Genomic DNA, 23044 nt, shown 5'->3' with positions numbered 1-23044 from the left:
TACTGGGGTTTTTTGTTTGTTTGTTTGTTCATTTTTTCAAAAGAAAAACACTGGCTTTCTTGCAGTCGGTGTTTCCCACACTTGCTGCTTTTTCCCTTGCCCATCACTTTCCCTCCCCCTAGGGGAAGGGCACCTTCGAATCCTCCAGAAAATGATTTTGAGGAAAGGAGAGAGGGCAGGAAGTTTGGCTATTGTTTTGCAGGTATGCCCTTAACTTTAAGAAGAATTTAAAATATGCTCAAAGCATTTCCTTTTTTTCCTTCAATTTTATTGAGATACTATTGACACACAGCACTGTGTAAGTTTAAGGTGTACAGCCTAATGATTTGACTTACATGTATTGTGAAATGACTATCACAATACACTATGACTACCACTAATATCACTACTAGTTAACATCCATCATCTCATACAGATACCCAAAAAAAGAAATGAAAATGTTTTTTCTTTGTGATGAGCTCTCAGGATCTGTTCGCTTAACAAGTTTGAAATATACCATACGGTGGCATTAACTATGGTCATCATGTTGTACATTACATCCCTAGGACTTATTTCTCTTATAACTGGAAGTTGGTACCTTTGGACCATCCTCCAGTTTCCCTTCCCCACCCCTCCCACCTCTGGTAACCACAAATCTGATCTCTTTTTCTCTGAGTTTGATGGCTTTTTTTTTTTTTCAAATATAAGTGAGATCATACAGTATTTGTCTTTCTCAAGCCATTTCCTTCTGACAGGCTATTAACAAGGCAGAGTACAAATGGGTCCTCCGAGACACGGAAACTGTATCTCTGCAAATTGATCAAACGTGGCTCCCAAGGTGTAAAATTAATGAAAACATAAACAATTATGAAAAGGCAATAAAAGTGAACTATGTCTAGGCCAGGCTTAAGCAATACTTAATTTTCAGTGAAGGGTCTCCAGTTTTTGTACACTTCTGAGAGATAAGACAGATTCATAGACCTAAAGGAAAATCAGGAGGAGGGGTCGCCCCATTCTGTTCCCTTCCCACGCGTAAATCATCCCTAAAAAAAATCGAGGGCTGTACACATGCCTCTTACAGGCAGAGACAAACCTCAGGTTGGAGAACTAAAAGTTGTTTTGATAGGTGTTACTGGCTTCGTATTCTTGGCCAAATCAAATGCAAATCAGTTGATGTTCTTTTTCTCTGGTAACTGTGTCACCTTTGCCGAGACCCTTCTCTTCACTTTCAGCTTTCTACACAACTGCCCAGGTGCAAATCTGTGGCAAGGGGTGGTCTAGAGACCTAGGTCACCCACTGGGATGCCAACGGTATCCACAAGATGCCAAATTGAGCCTTTGTTGAAGTGTCTAGTTCTCCATGGTAGCACCTTAGCCCAGAGCTTGTTTGCAAGTGACGGATGGAAACTTCAAGGCACAGGGGATCTGCTAACCTGAAGCCCCGTCCTGCCCGGTCTTCAGGGCCCTGCTAAAGGCATCCTGGTCCAGAGCCTTCCCAGCCGGCCCCAACCCAGAGAGAATCCCTCAGCCTTTAAACTTGGAAACACTCCCTGGGCTGCTCATTTAGGTTTGATCACAGGCAGCCTCTAACTACCCATTATCTTTTTCCCAGGTAAAGGCGTTCCCTCTCCAACCGAATTTGTGCTATTGTAAAGGTTATCAGTGAAAGAAATGCTGGTTATGCTTTGTCATTTCCTCTCATTTCTTCAGTTCCCCAGATCTTTATTGGGCACTTACCATGTCCCACTCTGGGCACGGTTCCAGAAACATAAAACAGGAACAGTCCCTGCTGTCACAGGGTTTATGTTCTATCAGGGAATACAGGCATTTCATCAAGAATTGCAGTGAGAGACAAAGGGAACAGGCGGGTGTGATGGGTGAGAGTGACAGGGAGGCCTAACTCAGTGCAGGGGTTAGGAAAGACCCCCTGGAGAAGGCAGTATGGCCCCCGAGGAAGGTCTCAAGCCAGCCAGGTGAGAGGAGGATGGACTTCAGGTAGTGGGAGCAGAGACCCGGAGAGAAAGCTGTAAGGATTGGGGGTTTTATTCGAGGAGCAGATAGGGAGTCACTGAAAGGCTCTAAGCCAGGCACAGATACAATCAGGTCTGCTTTGTTCCAAGGTCACTCTGGTGGCAGGAGGAGAAAAGAGAGGAGAGCAGAAAGGCTGAAGGCAGGAGTTGCTGCTGGAGATGATACGGGTCACGGTGGTGGCCAGGAGGGGAGGGAACAGCAGAGATCCCAGCCATATTGCAGAGGCAGAATCAACCAGATGCGTTCAGAGAGTGGATGCTGGGGGGAAGGAGAGAATTCTGTCGGGCTGGTGGTAATGGTACCTGGAATCAGAAACCTGGGATGAGGAGCAGGCTTGGAGGGAAAGTGGCTGCACATGTTCCATCAGGAGCATTTAATGAGACATTGGAGGGGAGATGCCCAGTGGGCAGGTGAATGTCTGGGTCTAGAGATCAGGCATGAGGGTCAGGCTGGAGGTTTGAAAGCCAGCAGCACATGAAATCACATGAGTGAATGAGATCATCCAGGGAGAGAGTGTAGACAGAGGACCCCGAAGCCCCAGAAGAAGGCCGTGATGGCCAAGAGGACCGGCATGGCCAGCTACAGAGCCAATCCCATGAGCCTGCACATAGTAGGAGCTCCACAATCATGTAACTGACTTTTGCAGGGCATGATCACCCATCTGTTGCCTGCCCGCTGTTTCACCTGAGTTTGGGGTTTTATAAAAAGCTAGATAGGTGGGATGAGGTCATCATCTAGAGTTTCCCTCAACATTTTTAACTCTCAATTGCCACAAAAACAATGTAGGCAGTAGTTCATGTAAGTTTTAGTCTTCTCAAAACCACAGTACATGCTTTTAACACCGATGAATCAATGTACCGGGCAGGAGCCCACAGATCCATAGAAATGGTCCATCTGTACATCTGTACCCATCAGAAAGATCCTAAGTCTTTGGAAAAAACTGAGCCCCACGCCCAAATGTCTATATTGTTCTAATTATCAAACTCAAAACTGGTTTTACTAGAATCTTAAAGTCAGTTGAAATAGGATGTTTATGTTGAACTCTACAAAGAGTAATAGGATCACATAAGTTTTCCCAAGTTTTGTAAACTCATCAGAGGGCATCCTCAGGCTCACAGACTCTGATTTTCCCCTCCAAGACAAAGGCATTTTAGTTATAAATGTCATTTTATGTCTTATTTGAGAAAGAGTTCTAAAGATTTTAAGCCAACTTTTAAAAACTTGTTCAAGGGGAGTTTATAATTTTATAGACAACACTCAGATAAGTAGAGACAGAACTGACTTTCTCTGTGACTGAAATTAACTCTTCTCTTAAGCTCCCTTTTTGTTTCCTCCTAGAAAAAAGAAATCTTAAATTTGGGAATTAAAAGGTAACAATCACTTCCAACTTTTTTTTTTTTTTTTTTTTGGCCACACTATGTGGCTTGTGGGATCTTAGTTCCCCGACCAGGGATCGAACCTGCGTCCTCGGCAGTGAAAGCACAGTGTCCTAACCACTGGACTGCCAGGGAATTCCCTCACTTCCAACTTTAAATGGGGTTAACTCAGATCTAAACTGTCGTTCGAGATGTCCCCCTAGGCCACCCTAGGATCGCTCTGAATTGGGGTGGGTTGTACATCATTTTGGCACGAGGGATAGAGGGGTGTGGCTTAAGTACATCCTGTCTCCTTGCTGCACCCCACCCCCAAGGTCTTCGAGGGTATCCCATGGTGTTCCTGTGTCAGATGCAGGTGCCGAGGCTCCTGGGTAGAAGTTTCTGGGCGACTCTCCCCACTGGGCCTGCCAGTGGCTCCACCCTCTCGGTGGAGCGATGTGGGAACACACACACACACTCCCGCGTACACACTCTGGAACACACGCACTTGCACACACACGAGGGGAGCTTGCACAAGGGCAAAACGCACCCACATACACGCAAACATGCACAGTGCACTCACATGCACACACATACACACACCCACCCACTCTGGGGCCCGCCCCATGCTGCTACCAGACACTCCCCTGTCGGTGCTGGCAGCCAGCCTCTCAGAAGCTGGGCCGACCCCAGGCTGCTCCATGACATCTGAAATCTTCCAGGACCACGGAAAAGGCACTGAGTCCTGACGATCTCCGATTCCACTCCAAACTCTTTAGGGCCTTTTGTCTTGGCCTCTTCCCAAGGTCAGGCCCAAGGCAGGGGGCCCTGAGCCATTTCCTGGAAACCCGCGCAGCGTGCAAACACTAGTCACATCCCCAACACCTCCACCCGGTCCCCCTTCTCTCCCCAGCTGGCCTCACTTTCCTGAATGGCACAGGAAGACTTCAATTCTCAGAGCTGTGGCTTCTGGAACTCCCAAGTCCTTTTCATTTTCTCTCCACAACATTTTGCTCTCGTCAATGAAAGCCCTGCTGTCCAGGCCACTGGTGCAACTTTGGACTCAAAGTGTAATTTATAGTGTGTCAAAGCTGAGAGCTGGCCCCTCTCCACCCACCCCACGAAGCCGTGAAACGCATTCACGCCATGAGTGGGAAGACACAGGACAGCCAGGAATAACCTGGGATCATCAGGAACAAAACTGCATTCACAAACGTTCCAAAAGATTTCCCCTCTGCATGTCCATGGGTCCCTCCAGGAAAAGCCCCACTGCAGGAATCGGCTCTAAAGTGATGCTTCCTCGATCAACAGAGAGCACAGTGAAAACTGAAAGGCTGGTGGCCGGCGTGGGACAAGCACTGACAGGGGAGTGTCTGGCAGCAGCGTGGGGCGGGCCCCAGAGTGAGTGGGTGTGTGTATGGGTGTGTGCTTTGGACGTCAGCATCAGGACCGGTTTATTGCTTAGCACATTTGATAGCATCTCTGTGTAGGTCTAGACCCAGAGAAAATTCTCACCGTCTCCTTGCCCACGCCTTTAAAATTCATATTTTTTGATGAGAAAAAGTAGATAGAAATGAACATCAAGAACAGCTTTGAAGGGGAATTGAAGTTTGGGGGATGCTTTAAGGCAATATGCCATTCAGGAGAATATGGCCAATCACCCTGAACTGTCGTAGTGATAATGAGAAACGCATTCACTCATTCATTCATTTACTGAAATTTGATGAGAATTTATCATCAGTGGTGCTGGGTCATTGGCCCTATTGCAGCCCTCCACTGGAAGGTCAGCTCTATGAGGTCAAGGTCATCACTGAATCCCCATCACCAAGCACAGAATATATATTGAACTTTGAAGGTATTCAACACATTTTTACTGAACAAATGAATACATTAATCTTCATTTGGTTTTGGTCTAGTTGGCAGATCAATGGACCCATGTGTTAACCCCAGCAGTCTGGCTAGAGAAGGTTAACACATATCAGGGCAAACTGGTGCCAGGGTCAGACAGATTGTTTTAGGATGCTGTTGACAACCAGGCTAGAACACTTAGGGGGTCTGTTGCCTCTCACAAGTGCAAAGTCCATGGACAGATAAGGTGTCTGCTCCCAGTCATCTTTTCCTATCTCTCTGCTTTCACAGCCCCAGTATGGCCACCAGCAGCCAGCAGGGCTGTATGTGCCCTGGTTCATGATCATGAGGAGAGCTTACTTCTGACCATCACTTTATGCAATGGTTTGAAATTCATCCTGAACGAACCACTGAAGGAACATCATATGCCTTCTGGAGCCAATGACCGTGGCCAAGAAAATGAAATGTATCAACAAGCTTAAGCCAAGTGGGACCCCAAAGTTCATGGGCTATAGTGGAGGGGGTGCACCTAATAAAACTCTGAGGACCTTTAGGAAGAAGGAATATAAGCAATAAGTATTCATTGCAAGTTCATGATTATCCTCCTGTCTTAATCCTTCTTTGTTTCTCTGAACAATCCGCTGTCCCACGCTCTGCAGAAAATTTCAAACCTTCCCCCACCCACCTCCTACTTCAATAAGAAAATAGGCACTTTCAGACAGAAATTCGCTCAACTCTGCCCCGTATCACAAATCTACCTGGACCAATACCCACGGTCTGTAAGGACAGAGCTTCCTTCCGCCACCTTGATTTCCTAGCTTTACCCGTCTCTCCAGAACCATAAGCTACTGATTACATCTTCTCCTACATTAGATGGAGCCTCTCCCCCTCAACCAGAGTCTTTTGCATCAGTATTTGAACGTGGGCAGGTGTCCCACGTCTTTAAAAACTCACTCAGTCCCATGTCCCTTGCTAACTATTGCCTTCTCTCCTCATCTTCATAGGCTCTTGAAAAACTTTCCTAAATTCACTCACCCCATTTCCTCACCCCAAACCCACTTCTCAAACCACTTCACTGACTCCTTTACCCATCAGCTCTCACTAAGTTGATAAGGACCACCGTCTCTGAAATCCAATGTATACTTTTCAGTTTGGGGCCATTTTCTCTCATCGGTTCTTGGCACTGTTAACCACCTGCCTTTCTTGAACACTCCTCTCCCGTGGCTGTGCCACCCTCCACTGTTCTCTCTTTCTTCCTTTCTCTCTAGCCACCCTCTCTCTCTCTCAACATGCTGGGCAAGCTCATCCTTCTCCACCTTCAAATGTTAAATTTTCACAATAGTCTCATCCTCAGTTTTTCTCATCACAAACCCTTCCCTGGGCAAGTTCATCTGCCCCCAGGCTTCAATTCCATCCACATGACACTGACATCCCAAGTATATACCTAATCCAGACCTCTTCTGTGGATCTGAGACTTGCTTATCCCAAGGACCTATTCAAAATTCTTGCATATCTCAACGTCACAATAAAATTAACATTCCCAACACCAAACATGTAATTTTCCTGCACTCAAGATTCCCAGTGGCACCATCATCCATCCCATTGCCTGAGCCAGAAATCTGGGCACCATTCTTGGCTCTTCCTTCTAGCTCACCCCCATGAATAATTCATTACAGAGGTCTATCCGTTTGGCCTCCTAAATACATCTTCAGTCCATCTTAGTCTCCCATCTCCACTGGTTCTCTTCTGCTTCTGATAACCATAATTTCTTCTTTGTCCTTTTGAAGTAGCTTCCTCACTCTTCTCCCCACATACACTTTGCCCTCCTCCAAGTCATTTTTCCCTCTGTAGCCAGAGCAATATTTTATTTAGTTCCTCTCACCCCTACCCCAAGCACACTAGTCTTTCAGTTTCTTGGACATCTCAGGGACCCTCCTCCAACAGAGCCTCCTTCTGCCAGAAATGCTTCCTTGATATAGTCCACTTACCCCTACCTCACTCATTCCGTTGCTCATCCTTAAAGTCTTAACCCAAATGCCACATCCTCAGGCACGGTTTCACTAATTCCCACGCCAACCCAAGTGTGATTTCCTTCTTATGTTTTATAGAAGAATCTACCTTTCCTTCATTGCATTGATTACAGTTATAATTTTACATTCATTTAGATGTTTATTCCATTCTTAGAAGACTATAAATCCGATGAACCCAGGGACCATGTCATCTTCTGATGCCCAGAATTCGTCAAAATGTCACATAGTAGGTCCTCAATAAATATTATACGATGAATAAATAAATGAATTATTATCACCTGGGCCCTTTTATTCATTTAGCCATTAACAAATACTTACTGGGCATATTATCAAACACTGTTGCCAAACACTGTAGCAGGGGACAGAGATAAAGTAGTGGCCAAGACAGAGCTCCTGCCCACAGGCACTCCCATCCCCAGACTTGAAAATGTAGGAATAAATATTGACAATTGCAATTTAGTGAGGAAGATTCTGGTAGGGTGAGCACTGGCCACTGAGAAAGCACATGACCTGCCTATAACCCAGTTGCAGTTTAACTAAACCCTTTCTTCTCTATTTTCCCATAAACCTCTTCCTCCTCACATGCACGCACACACCTTCTCCTAAAGCAGAATTGTTTTGTTCTTTTGTTTTTGCTTCTCTTTGTTTTGTTTGAACCTAGGATCCCACAAATTTCAGCGAGTTCCTGAGCCCTTGAGCCTTTGCAAACAGTTGTATGTTTGCATATTTTAAGAAGAGAGGATCCATGAATTTCATAAGATTCCCAAAAGGGTCCTTGACCAAAAAAAGTTAAGAACCACTGCCTGGAAAATGCAGAATAATGGGGAACAATGAAGAGATGAGTGACTCTTCAAATATCAGGCATCAAAGGGTATTTTGAAATGTTCAAAGAATAGTAAGGCATAAAGTAAACACTGACATCAACAGGAAGATGAAACATGATGTCTGTCTCCAGATCTTTCTCTGAATGGTTTTTATTCCTTTTGAAAAAAATCAACAAGCAACCAAACACTTGATGTAAGGGAAAAAATGCTATTGATCAATGCTGCTAATTCTACAAGAAAGGTCAGTTTTATGCTTGACCAAGGGAAGGAATGGCACTAAGAGAATTGCCAGTGATGTCCTTAAAGAGAGCCCTTACATCAAGGCTTTCACCTGTGAAATTTCTTGTAGATGCCGTCATCGTTTCTCTACTCTGGTCATTATTTTCCCAGCTATGACAGATGAGGAATAAGAGAAGCTAAGTAGCCTACCTAGGCCACACTGTGGCTCTGGGAAGCCCAGATTCAAACCTGGGCCTGTCTGCTTCCAGCTCCCACTGTTCAGCTCCACTGCATCATTGAGAAGCCTATGGATTCTATGATAAAAGGAAATGAGCACGTCCAGAGATTTCAAATTGCTTTAGCAGAAGAAAATCATCATAAGCTTCCTGTCCTGAACTATATTCCCTCTGCAGGGTCAAAATGAGAAATAAGAATGTGTGTGCATCTAAGTTTGCTTTTTACAAAAGGAAACACAGGGTAAAGCAGAAACAAATGAAAATGGCCACGTATAGGAGGTGGGCAGAAACGGGATAGAAAGAGGTGGGAATGAGACTTTTCTGAATATATCTTTTTATGCTGACTTAATTTTTGAACTATTTAAGTGGTTTAAAATTTCTTTAAAAAAAAAAAAAGGACGACAAAAGCAAATCCTAAAAGGAAATACAATTAGAAACAAATGAACCTAACTAGATATAAAACAGATAACAAGGCCACATAGAAAAAAGGATGAATCCAATAACTTTGGAACTCAGTACTTGGATTGCACTACCTCAGTGGGAATAGCCTAAGATTTAAAAGAATTTCAATTTTTAATTTTACCTCATAGGTTTGTGGATGATGGTTTCAAAAGTACACAGAGCACCTGTACTATTAACAAAAGGTTGTTTATTCAGATCATATGAGATAGTTTGCTACTATCTCTTTCCTTCGGTAGAAACTCACAGGACTTACAGAGTAAAAGGAGGAAGTGTTAAGATAGTCTTTGATTGGTGAGTGTTCTATTACAGAATTTTTGGAAGCAGGGAAGTGTTCTAATTGGCTTTCAAGTGCATTTGGCAGTCTTTGGTTCACTATTTACTGGTACATACTGGGGCTTTCTTGTAAAGTCACAGGGGCTTTCCTGTTTCAACTAGAAGCATATCTGGTCCTCTGCTGTGAGGTCTGAGTCTTGTACAAACAATTCTTCAGTAGACTTATAGGTGTGATAATTCCAAAGCTGCTTTGTGTGCTCATAGGATAGAGCCAATGATAAATGTATAGATTTTTGGGAACCCGGAACTGTTGGAGAAGAGAGAAACAAATAAGAATGGGAGAGGTTGAAGAAGAATCCTGCCGTTTATGATTTGATTTGAGGCTATCTCATGATTTCTTTCAAAAAGAATCAAGGTAGTTTAGTGTCTCCAAGCAACATTCTGAAGCTGGTAGCCACTGCTCCAGATTGAGTAGAGAATAAGTACATTTGTATGGAAGACAAGGTAAGAATGGACAGGCTTAGGAGAGCTGGTGGGGAACAAATGGTAGATATGATGGGAAAGACAAATGGTGAGCAGGTATTATTTGTCATCAAGTTACAACACCCTGTGGCAACATCCCTTGGGCCATGATGATTCATCTACTCTCCATTTTATTTTGTAAATATAAGTATAAGGCACTTCTAGGACTTATAAAGGTCACAATGAACACATGATCCCTGTTTTCAAAAATAGATATAATAGTGTGGCAGTTGAGGACATAGGCTCTAGAGACAGGCTCCCTGAATTAGAACCCTAGTTCCACTCTTACTGATATTAGTCTGCTAGGGCTGTCATAGCAAAATACCACAGACTGGGTGGCTTAACCAACAGAAATTATTTTCTCACCATTCTGGAGGCTAGAAGTCCAAAAGCAAGGCACCATCAGCGCTGGTTTCCGGTAGGGCCTCTCTTCTTGGCTTGTAGACAGCCACCTTCTGGCTGTGTCCTCACGTGGCACGTGGAAAGAGAGGAAGCTCTCTAGTACCTCTTCCTCTACAAGGACAATGGTCCTACTGGATTAGGTGACTTTGTTTAACCTTAATTCCCTCCCTAAAGTTCCTATTTCCAAATACAGTCACATGAGGGGCTTAGGGTCCAATATAAGAATTTTGGAGGCACACAATTCAGTCCATAAAACTGTGTGACCCAGAAAATTTACTTAACCTCTCTTTGTCTTAGTTTGCTTATATGTTAAATAGATATCGTAGCATCATCCACCTATGAGAGCTGTTGTAAGATGTTGTTAGTTGGTTGATGCACATAAAGCATTTGGTGCCAGGCATACAATAAACACTTAATAAATAATGTTTCTTACTTAATTCAATACTTGATTTATGAATTTATCAGTTACTTTGGAGAGAGTACAATTGGGAGTACACGTGTAGAATGCCTTTTATTAAACATTTTTAAAAAATACACTTTTCCATATTTTTTTGTGTAGCTAGAGGTGAACCTCACTGGCCATCCAAAATTTCAGTAACAGAAGAAGTACAACTGTTTATTGAAGTTATTCTTAACCTGAGCATAAGACAGGGCTTGTTGTTGTTTAAATGATCAGCAGTTGGCTGAGCCTAATGAATTAAAATCACTATTACATTATGGCAGAGATTACTCTATACTGCTTCTTTTTGACACTGGGCTTGGTAAATCACCAAGATCGTTCTCCCTCACAAAGACTTATAAACATTAGTGCAGAACACTTTATTACTGCACTAATTCAGTGCAGTTTTTATTGAGAATGAGAACAAAGAGTAAAGGAAAACATTACATCATGTAGCCTGGTATTTGAAATAAAAAGACAAAACGCCTGCAGTCAATTCTTTGTTTCTGAATATTGGCAATATAGATTAATTTTACAGAATTCCAAAGTGGTGAGGGTGGTTTATTCCATCTTATTTTATTGGAATCACATTCTCCAGGCAATTTTGATGCATTCTCTATCTACTGAGTGCATACCTCCAGCTTTATCCAGAGGGCTCTCTCTTGAGGATGACTTTCATCATATTGGTATTCTGCACAAAACATCTCCAGACATCATTTGTCGCTGTGAATCTAAAATTAAGGCTTTGCCTGTTAAATCTCCATCTTGCAGGGTCTGACCTGTGTTTTCTCAGTGCCTGTTAGATCCTTCAACTGGGCCTCAGTCTGGTTTCCCGGCTTCCTGGGCTTTTTGTTCACCACCAATGACAAGCAGTCCCTCCTTCACCACTCCTTATTCTAACGTAGTCTTACTCAAGGAATGAAACACCACCAAAAAGATGGACAGTTTCTATTCACTTCCAAGTGAGTTAAACTCTTGGAAGATTAACCAGAGAAGCTCTCAGTGGAGAAATTACGAAGTGCAATAATTTTTTTTAAGTCACACACACACACACATGCGCGTGCGCGTGCCTTTGAGCTTTGGGGAAATAACTTAGACCAGACAACGCTGCTATGGAAATCAAGCAGGTTCCTCAAGCACAAAGTCAAAGGCATGCCTGACCCACGAACACACCAACAGGCCGTTCCTCCTCTAACCCCACTGGCTTCAATGATGTCTTGCAATGTCAGTGTCCACCTGTTTCTTTCGAGATTGTGAGGCCAGATTCCCCAGGGATGTGACATGAGTGGTCTCCACACCTCAGTTTCCTCATCTGTAGAACAGGGATAGAATAATAGCAGCTGCTCATGGGGTTGTTATAAGGATTAAATGAAATAGCCAAGGTAAAGGGCTTAGGGAAGCCCAAGCTCACAGTAACTACTTGGACTACTTGGGAATATTCTATGAAGATGACAATGATGTGATAATGAGGAATGAGAAGAAACGGGGACTATCATTCATAGCACAGGTCTCACATGCCACATCCTCCTCCCCGATTTTGTCTTGCCCACCTCTAAACTGACTCTCAGTTGTGGAATTTCCTATGGTCATTTGTACAGAAAGCAGTCAAGGAGGCTAAGTAGACAGCATCCTACTCTACAGAGACCCAGTTTCTGACTCACTGTCAAGGAAATAAAAATGCATGAAAAACTAGTTGAAGGGTGAGAAACCCAATCATGTATTTCTATTTAACCCCACTAGCTGGATCATGGAGCCAAGGAGACCATGGATGGAGTTTACGCCCCAGATGCACTGAGCCTCCCTTCTTCCCCTGCCCCCACCATACATTCCGAAGACCCCAGGCACCCAGTTGGATGTCAGTTATCATGAACCCTTGGTCATTAGGGGACGCAGGCAAGGGTCCTCATTTCTGGAAGTCCCAGTCAGAATTCCTGATTCTGAGCTTCTACAGGAATGAAAAGACGGACTGTAAGTTCCCTGAGGCTGGGAAACCAGTACCTAGCACATGGATTCCATTTAATAAATATGACCCGAATAAATGAGTGGTTAACAGTTCTGATCACAGGGTAACTTTAAGAAAAGACATTATAGCTATTTTGAGCCAACAGATGTTTGGAAACATTTAAATAATAGTACAAAGGAGAATTATATAGATTAGATTATGTCACAATTCTTTTTTATTGTTTCCAATCCTTACATAAAAAAATAAGTTTGTATAAACAACAAGGACCTACTGCATAGCACAGGGAACTATATTCAATATCTTATAATAAACCATAATGGAAAAGAATCTGAAATATATATATATATGTAAAACCGAACCACTTTGCTGTACACCTGAAACACTGTAAATAACTATACTTCAATTAAAAAAAGAAAAAAAAACTGTTCTGAAAACACAGAACAAGAGGAGCCTTTGCACAAAAGATAAGCAGGCTAATACTGCAACAACAAATGGAATTAGCAATCTTTTAAAGTATAGCACTTGGTAAGTACACAATAATGCATGTCACGTATTACATTACAGGGTATAAGAAAACACTTCCAATTTGACTGTTCGATTTAAGAGCTAGAACATTACTGCTATATCTACTTCAGTATTCCTTCTCCACCCTAATGTAACTACTTATTTTTATCATTCTCTTAATTTCTTTAAAAAAATAATTTTGAATGTGCCCCTGAATGATATATTACTTATGCTTACTTTTAGCTTTATACAAATGGTATCATTTTATATATTCTATACAACTTGCTTTTTCACTCAATATTATGTTTTCTAATTTATTCATTTATACACTGATGTTTATTGCCTATTTTCCATGGATTCATCCTGTTGTTCTTTTACTAATTTCTTAAGTTGGATATTCTGCACAGACTTTCTTCTTTTCTAATATAAGCATTTAGGTCTATACATGTTTCTTACTTTCCATGTATCCCACAATCTTGACATTCTACATTTCAGTATCATTCAGTTCTAAGTATTATTGAACTCCCATTAGAGTTTCTTTGTTGAAGTCATTTCAAAATATGATTATATGTTATGAAACACATAGTAGTTTCTTTTCATTTATCGTTTCTTTTCATTCATGATTTGTATCTATTCATACACAGAATTAGGGGATACTCTTCTTCAGTTTTGTCCTCTGTGAGATTCCCCACCCTTTTCAGCTCCCAGACCCCCTCATCTCTGTCTATAAAGACAGGATTTCTCTCCACGTGTTGGCCACCCATACTGCTGCCTGGTTTCACAGGCTCAGAGTTCATTCTCAGAGTAAGGCAGTGAGAAGAGAGGAAAAAGCAGCCACAAACTCTTTGATCCACAGAGACCTCTTTTCCCAGTCCTCTGGCCAGAAAGATTTTCTCCCAGCTCCGGACTACGCAGAACTTAGGGCTGGGTGCAGAGACACAAAAATTAATGAGGGCTCCCCACCCCCATTCTCCAGCCCAGAGGGGCACCTTGTCCTGGTCCTTTGGGCAGAAAGACAGGGTTTCTCTCTGAGATTTTGTTGCAACACCACAGCCCAGTTCTGCATAGGGACCACTCTCAGGTTAAAGCCAGATGATAAAAGAGAGAAAAAAACAAACCAAGAAATTTACCTCCAAACAAGTCATTCTTCAAGTTTTGGTACCTCTCCCCAATCTTCCCACTAGTGGTAACTTTTCAGAGTCTGCAGGTTGTTGCATTTTGTGTTTTGTCTAGAAGTCTTCATTGTAAGCAACGGGAGACAAAGGCTACACTGACTCCATCTTCACCAAGCCCAGAAGTCCCATCCCTTACTTGTTATTGAACTTATTTTTGATTAAAATTAGGGAGTTTCTAACTTTCCAGGGTCTAGTTTGTATTTTAGCTGAGGGTCCTTCCTAGGTAATCTGACATGACGTAGAAACAGAAATCTCCCACTTTCTTTTCTAAGGACCACAAGCCATCTTTTAATTTAATAATACATGTCAGACATTTCCAGTCAACATTTCTCTATAGTTCCTTCGGTCCATTCTCTTCACTTAACAACAGGTATTTGGGGGGAACCTCCAATGTTGAAGCACTATGCTAAATGCTAGGAATATGGAAATAAAGAAGATAAACGAACTTTGAGGCATCCACAGTCCAACAAGGAAACCAGACACTTAGCATGAGCTGCAAAGGCTGTGAGAAAGCTGTGATGGGATGTCACTGAAATGTCCTGATAGCTGCGGGCTCCTAGCTCCAACTTAAGTGGGGTCGGTCACAGAGGGCTTTAGAAAGGAGATAATAAATCAGCTCTTAAAAGATGAGCAGGAGTCCACCGGGGGAAGGGCATTCAAGATAAAGCAAATAGCACAAATACAGGCATAAAAATATAAATGCAAATGGCAAGACAGCCAGCATGCTCAGAGTAAAGTCTGTGATCTGAACTTGGAGATCAGATTTCTCAGGTTTTATTCATCTCTACAAAAGGAGCTTCTCTTTTTCCAGAGATTACTTCAAAAACCTACCTCAGTGGCTTCCTTGGTGGTGCACTGGTTAAGAATCCACCTGCCAGTGCTGGGGACACGGGTTCGAGCCCTGGTCCGGGAAAATCCCACATACCGTGGAGCAGTTAAGCCCTTGTGCCACAACTACTGAGCCTGCGCTCTAGAGCCCGCGAGCCACAGCTACTGAGCCCTCGTGCCACAGCTTCTGAAGCCCACGTGCCTAGAGCCCGTGCTCCACAGTAAGAGAAGCCACTGCAATGAGAAGCACACGCACCGTAACAAAGAGTAACCCCCGCTCGCCACAACAAGAGAAGACCTGTGCACAGCAACATAGACCCAATGCAGCCAATAATTAATTAATTATTTTTTTAAAAAAAACCTACCTCAGGACACCATAATGATCTTTCTGATATGAAAAACAAACACAACTTGCATACACACTGATTGAATCTTTTTTTTTTTTTCCTGACGACCAGGCGGTCTCCTTTTACTTTATATTTCTGTACATATATAGATAGGTAGTATCTAAACTTTTATGTGCATGGTAAATATGCATGTATCATTCCTGTTTTCCATTATTAGTGTTGTGGATATTTTCATGTTTTTCATTTTTAATCTTTTTTATTAAGCAAAGAAAATTCTGCATCCTCGGCTCACACTCATTTCAAAGCCTGAAACACAATCCATGAAAAATTAGTCTCAGAGTCACGGTCGCACTTCAGTGAGTTAAGTGACATCAAAAATCACAAGGGCTCCACTGTCACACACTGATGTAATTTTGGCGGCTGCACCTTAGTTGGTTTTATTTTGTTACTTTTTCAACATCGGTAAAAATCACATTTTTTCTAAGAATGGACTGGGACCAATGTCAATATGTAAGACAGGAATCTTTCTGAAGAAAATGAAAATTATCAGCTTCCACTAGAAATACTTTTTGATCTTGTTAGACAAATATATTAATATTCTTTTCATCTCTTTTCAAATGGATTAGGACACCAAAAGGTGAATAAAAATTGGGAAAGCAGGCACAAGCATTTGTTTAAATCTCTCTTCTTCATTTTTGATTACATAAATTAATCCCATTAAAGGGGTACTATGAAAAGCTATTTTACTATCCATGTGGAATTCAATTAGCACATTCATTTGCTAGGGCTGCCATAACAAAGTACCACAGACTTGGGCGGCTTAAACAGGAATTTATTGTCTCATAATTCTGGAGGCTGGAAGTTCAAGATCAAGGTGTTGGCAGGGTTGGTTGCTCTCTCCTCGGCTTATAGATGGAGATGACCATCTTCTCCCTATGTCCTCACATGGTATTTCCTCTACACATGTCTGTGTAACTTATCTCCTCTTCTATAATGACACCAGTCATATTGGATTAGGACCCCCTCCCAATGACCTCATTTTAACTTAATTACCTCTTTAAAGACCCTCTCTCAAGTCACAATCTGAGGTACTGGGGGTTAGAACAACATAGGAATTTGGGCTGGGGGACAGTACAAAGTTTAACCACTGTTTGTTTTCGACAAGCGGCCCAAGGGAACAAGTTATTTGCATTGGGCAAACTCTGTCCCAAGTCAGAAAGAGACAAGCCTTGTAAATGGGATTTTCTAGGGAACTGCTAGAAACTTCAAATGTTGACAGTTCTGAGCATGAGGCTTTGAAAGAGCTCCAATCCTGTTCTGACCCCTCCAATGGTTGCTAGACTGCTCTTTTGCACCATGATTGCAGGCTGTTTATTCTTAAGGCTAACGTGAAGCTGAGCAGGGGGAAAGTTCAAATTTCCCAAAGCTCAGGGTTCTTACTGTGACTCAGCCATTTTTCTTGAGCAAACATTCCTGGAGTTCATTTACAGAGTTCTAGAAGGTTTGCTTTGTCAGTTTCTGCCAGCTTTCTCATTGCTTTCATGGAGGAGAGGGTTGTCAGAGGTCCTTTCTCCATCGGTCCCAGTGACATCCTCTTGGCTGCATCCTGTGTTGTTTCTTCATACCTGTATCCCAAGTTTCTAATTCTCTCTTCAGTCAATTCCAATTGGATGTTAAACCTCCATATAGATTTTAATTTTAATACTTGTATTTTTAATTTCTAGTTCCCTTTGGCCATTTACATAGCCAGAAATCAAAATCTAGGTGAATTTTATTTTATTTGCCTGTCTCTGTTTTCTAGTCATGTCACAATCAACATATGCTTCCTTAGTGGGAAGAAAAGTTTGAACGTTATTTTATCACCTTTTCCTTCTGCCTTCCTGTTTGTGCCTCACTCTGAGCCCACAGAGCCCTGTCATCCCCTGTCTTCCCCCACCGCTCCCAAACACAGATAAAGAGTTGGTAACTCAGAAGAGAAACGTTGAGAAATAAAAGCAGGATGCTGTTGCTCTTTGCTTTACAATGCCCAGTAGCCCTGCTGTACTTGTTTCAGAGGCATGGGGGTGGGCGGACCAAATAATTGGGTAGTCAGGGAAACACTGAGGAAGGGTAGCATTCAGTTTTGAGGTTCAGAGGAAGAGCAGAATGTGGGTGAGGGCTGTATGGGCTCAGACTCTGCCAGCTGCAGTGGGTCAGTCACTTCAGTCCCTGGGCCCCAACTTTCTTCTTCTAGCCACGAGGAACAGGTGCACTGCTGTGGGAATATTTTGTAGATCTGAACCCTTCTGTGTAAAACCTACATGTGTCCTGTTCTCCTTACCACACCTGCATTCAGCATAAAGCAATTGCCTAATATATCTTATAGGCTGTCCTAAGGAATAATATACTGACTGACTGGCTGGCTGCTTCCCTGGATGAATGAACACAGGGCTGCAGTAGGACTATGGTGAGTCCTACGTGGTTTTACCTTTGCGGGCCCTTTATTCCATTTAAAAATTTTCTAAGTATACTTTTATATAATTATATAATATAATATAAAGTATATAATCTACCTTATGTAATATGTAATATACTTTATATAAAGATGAATATTTTCATGGGCCCCTAAAAGCACTGTGGGCCCTTGGTACTAGACCTACTGAGCTAATGGAAAGTCAGCCCTGAAGGAATGGCTGAATGAAGGCTTCCATTTCCTGAGAAGTTTCATAAGAGAATTCTTCGACCTCAGAAAAAAAATGCACCAATGGCATTCCCCGTATTTTACACCAAGCCTGTTGCCTAGTTTCCTTTTCTAAGGAGATGGGTGGGATTTCCCTTGTTCTGCTTTTTCATATTTAAAAGGAAGCTATCCCTGACTCCTGGGCTGCCAGGAGCTCATATGGCATTTTTGTGCAAATTAGAAAAAGTCTTCTTGTCTATAAGCAGGAAGGGTGGGTGAGATGGGGGGCGACTTTAAAGTATTATATTATCACACGATCTGAACAACCATCTCCACTGGTCCTGGGGAAAGTACAAATTCAGATCAGCATCCCTTCCAACCTCATTTGGGGGACCACAGTAGCTGCCTCTGTGTCATGGCAATGGGAGGGTAACACAAATCCATGGCCTCCAGCTGAAAGGCAGCATAAGTTTAGTTTAAAATGTCAAATTTCATTGTAAGTCTGTGGCCAAAACCAAGACTCAAATCCCAGCAGGGCTCAGGCAAAACCTCTAAAAGCAGTGTGAGACCAGAGTCATGACCTCAGATGATCCTAGAGTAAAAAGTGGACAAGGCAACACCACATGAGTGTGCACCTGTGTGCATGTGCACACATGCTTTCCTGTGTGTGTGCCTGACCTTACAGGCAAGTGCCTGAAAGTGCCTGATGTGAGCCAGAACTTTCACGTTGCTCCCTGGGATTCCATGCGGAAGCCTGGGGTCTCCATCACACGCCCTCCTGCATGGTAGCACATGTCTACAACAAGAAAGACACCTCCTTGTAGTTGTGACACTGTTACCAAGTCCAAACTTGTACTGCTCACCTCACGGCAGGCCAATAAATCAAGAGATGAGTCGTTGAGGCAAGAAATAGCAACTCTATTCAGAAGGCCAGCAGACTGAGAAGATGGTGGACTCGTATTCCAAAGAACCATCTTACCTGAGTTAGAATTCAGGCTTCTTTTATACTAAAAGGGGAGGGGGTGGGGCTGGTTGTTGCAGACTTCTTGGTGTCAGAATCCTTTGTTCTTGCAGCTGTCCATGTAGGTCAGGTCATGATGCCCCTGTAAACCTCCAACAAGACAAATGTTATCCTCTGTTCTGCAACTTTTTATCTCTATATAAATGGGAAAGTGTTATACCTTTAAAGGTCAGAACTTTGAGACTGGGCTATCCTGTGTATTTCAGGCTATAGGCAACATTCTTAACTTGTAGCAAAAGCAATTGAATACAAGGTTAAAATAAAAGAAGCAGATTTAATATGGAGTCAGATTCTGTTCTTCCCTATTATAGCAGCCTATGTGGGTCACAGTCTCAACACCACATGCAGCAGTCCTGCCTGTCTCCCTGAGTCCCCTGGGTGATGCAAAGCCCACAGACAAACACACTAAAGCCTCCATTCTCCTCTCTGCAGGGATGACGTGCCAAGCTCGAAGCTCCTACATCACTAGTGAGATCCTGTGGGGGTACCGGTTCACCCCTGTCCTGACGCTGGAGGACGGGTTCTACGAAGTCGACTACAACAGCTTCCACGAGACCTATGAGACCAGCACCCCATCTCTCAGTGCCAAAGAGCTGGCCGAGTTAGCCAGCAGGGCTGAGCTGCCCCTGAGCTGGTCCGTCTCCAGCAAACTCAACCAACATGCAGAACTGGAGACTGAGGAGGAAGAAAAGAACCCTGAGGAGCGGACGGAGAGGAATGGTGATGTGGCGAATCTAGAGAACGAATCCAAAGTTTAGTCCCCTGGCTGGGCCACGCCTTCTCCTCTCCGCCCACAACCTTCCCTTGTCTCTCATTCTCTTTCTTTTCTGTCTCTCTTACTTTGTTCTTTCCTTATATTGAAGTTTGGCATTACCAGAAAACAAATCTTCAAGGTGTAAAATATCTACCTGCCCTCTCAGTTATTCAGATTGACAAGGCAGATTCAGATTGGGTTAAGGTGTCATGGGCCCTCATTTGTGACCCAAGCCTGGTCTCCTCCCTGAATACGACACATCCAAGTCCTAGAGATTTCTGCTACTTACCTGCATGTGTTGTACAATACCAGATCACTCAAAGAGTGCGTCAAAGAGTTTACCTGGGATATGATGAGGAAGGTCTCTGGTGCCTATTCATTCATGCAGTGAGACATAGAGTCGAGCCCTCAGTTTTATACATCTCAATAAATTTCATCTACAGAGCAAGGTGCTTGCCCTCTGCGGGCATTGCAGTTATAGGACCCAGGTGAGGTAATGACAAAATACTGTACATATGTATGCCTTATGTAATTATTTTCTTTTGCAGTTAGTAATAAAACCCAGCATGTACAAAAGTACTGTAGAACAAAACTTCTAAATAATGTACATAGATGTAAAATTAATGTAGGTTTAGATATATAACTTTAGAAATAAGATTTAAAAAAAAAGATTCCCAAAGTACAGTAGGCATTTCTTTTCTGATGTCCTGTTTTCTGGATTTCTTTGGTCCCATTGACCGCTGGCCCTTTAGTGCATGGCCTTTGCTCCGAGTCCCAGACTGGCAACCGTTTGGGTACCTCACTGTTCCCTTTAATTGAATCTAATAAGCCATAGGTCTGGGAGAAGTTTGGAGGTTCAGTAGATGGCAAAACACACCACCAGTATGCTGATATACTGTGAAATGTTTACAAAACTGAGGTCTCTTTTTTAAATAACAAGACCTCACTGACTAGCCTGGGGCAGAATTTCAGGAGGAGGACATGCTCTGGCATGTCACCAACGATGTGTGTTTTTTGGTTTTGTTTTGTTTTTGTTTTCTGCCACACCTTGCGGCTTATAGGATCTTAGTTGCCTGACCAGGGATCAAACCTAGGGTCCCAGCAGTGAGAGTGCCAACTCCTAACCACTGGACCACCAGGGAATTCCCACCAATGACGGGAATTATGTGTTTATGCTTTTCAAGTTAGCTCTCACCCTTTGTAGTACCACAGTTTGAGAAACTTTTCTTCTACAAAACCATTGACTCTCCAACTATTTTCACTCTATAATCACAGTTAAAAAATGAGACAGGTTAAGTTAGTAAAAGATGGTTTGAGTCTAAAGTCATGAAATTCATAATGGCATGTAATGGGCGAAGTATATTGTAATCACTGATCTCACACACCTTGACTCCATCTGGCACTCTTCCCATACCTGGGGGGCTTATCCATCAGCATTCCTTGCATTGGTATTTTTTATTATTATTATTATTATTATTATTAGTTTATTATTATGAAATTTCCAGAGTTCAATATTTAAAGATTAGATCAACAATCTTGGTGACTGTCTAAGAAATCTTTCTAGAGTATGCCACAGGTTAGAAATCAAATCCAAAGTGTCTCCCAATCAAAGAAAACAAAAAACTACAGCCTTAATTCATTTTAATCTGCAAAGATAAAAAGAAAGAAAGAAGGAAAGAAAGGAAGGAAGGAGAGGAGAGAAGGAGGGAAGGAAGGAATAGTATTTTGCACTGAAAATCTAATTTTCAAAACAAAAAAATATCCAAATGAAAAAATAAGAAAAGGAAGAGAATCTTAGACAAAACCTCAAGGGCAGGTGGAGATTTTGCACTGAAACAGATCTTTCACATTAAGTTGGCATTTATAAACTGTTTGTTCCCTAACATAATCATCCATCATAAATATTCATTGACTGGATCCAAGTTCATTTTCAACGTCTACAGCTGTGCTCAGTTTGAGGCTTTGCACCATGGAGGTCAAAGAGCTCAAACTAGCTGTCCCTCCCTGCTGCCCTTGCCTTCCCTGACCAGATAGCACAGACCTTCACACTGTAGTTTGTCTACTAAAAAGCATGTCCCAGAGATAAGGAAAGTAACTCCTCAATTTGACATGGGGGAGTGGGTCTCTCTTCTCCCACTTCTGACACCTTGTATCAAGACAACTGCTTCTTGGCACTGACAGTATGGAAAACAAAACTGTTGGCCATAACTCTTTCCTTTTGCCAACATTTCACTTTTCGCATTGAATATTTGTTGAATCATTTATTCATTCCACACACTCCAAAGAGGAGGTTGTAGTTGAGGAGGAGGAGGGAGCCCCATACACTTCTTGCCAGGCTGTGGGGAGGTACTGTGGCCTTACCTCAGTGTAGCCTTAGGAAGGGCCCTCTTGCCTTGGGGGCGCTATCCCTGCAGCATCACCAGAGTTGCAGGGCGAGGCATGGTAGCACAAAGCAAGATCAGCTGGGGCTGCAAAAAGTCTGCTAATTTAGCTCCTAAAGACTCAATGGGCCTTTTTAAATCCATTACTAAGGCTTAAAGGACAACACACACCCTGTTGTCTGGTTGGAAGAGCAGTTGGGGGCCCTTGAGCACAACTGAATGAAGAGCCTTGACAACCCTTTGGTCAGACACACACGTCAGTTCTGTATCTGTGACGGGGCACCGAGGTGTGAGGTCTTTCTCTATTTCTCACTGTCTTTGGTGTCAATGTGGTTGGAGATGGAACAAGAACCAAATCTCATTTTTGTAATGTGAGCCTCTGAATCTTTAAATGAGGATGCTCCAGAAGAACCTTTTATTAGAATGTCCTTATCAAACATGTCTATTTTTCTACAATTATTGATAACACAGTTTAACAGTGTATTTTGTGTCAACTGTTAAAATTTGGAACTGAAAAAAGCTCATTAAGACTGAATTTTCTAAGTAGCAAGTATTGAATGGTGTTTTTCATTAACAGTTCAGCAAAGATGACCCTACAATTTCTACCCATTCTCTTCCACCGTATCCAGGCTCCAATCACTCAGTCACTTTGTTAGCAAATCCAGAGCTATGGAAATAAATAAGCCTATTTTAATGCACCAATACTCATAATGAATGAGGATCATGCTCAACTTGATATTTTGGTCTGTTTGATGGTGTATTTGAGTCCCTTTCCCATAAAAGCATGGCAGT

The 23044-nt window shown here is 42.6% G+C and overlaps 1 protein-coding gene across 1 annotated transcript in view; it reads left to right on the top strand.

The window, feature by feature from the left end:
- KCNJ6 (potassium inwardly rectifying channel subfamily J member 6) overlaps positions 1-19875 on the top strand; it is a gene marked incomplete at both ends in the record, with an annotated part of 210944 nt that extends 191069 nt beyond the window's left edge. Inside the window, one exon of the mRNA XM_079705338.1 lies at positions 19550-19875. Coding sequence (XP_079561464.1) covers positions 19550-19875 — 326 coding nt within the window. The remainder of the gene's footprint in view (positions 1-19549) is intronic.
- Between the last annotated feature and the right edge of the window lie 3169 nt (positions 19876-23044).

Source organism: Hyperoodon ampullatus (genome assembly GCF_949752795.1).
Source record: "Hyperoodon ampullatus genome assembly, chromosome: 5".
In the NCBI taxonomy this organism is placed as follows: domain Eukaryota; kingdom Metazoa; phylum Chordata; class Mammalia; order Artiodactyla; family Ziphiidae; genus Hyperoodon; species Hyperoodon ampullatus.
Note: the sequence above shows the minus strand (reverse complement) of the source record. Positions and strands in the feature narration are given on the sequence as shown.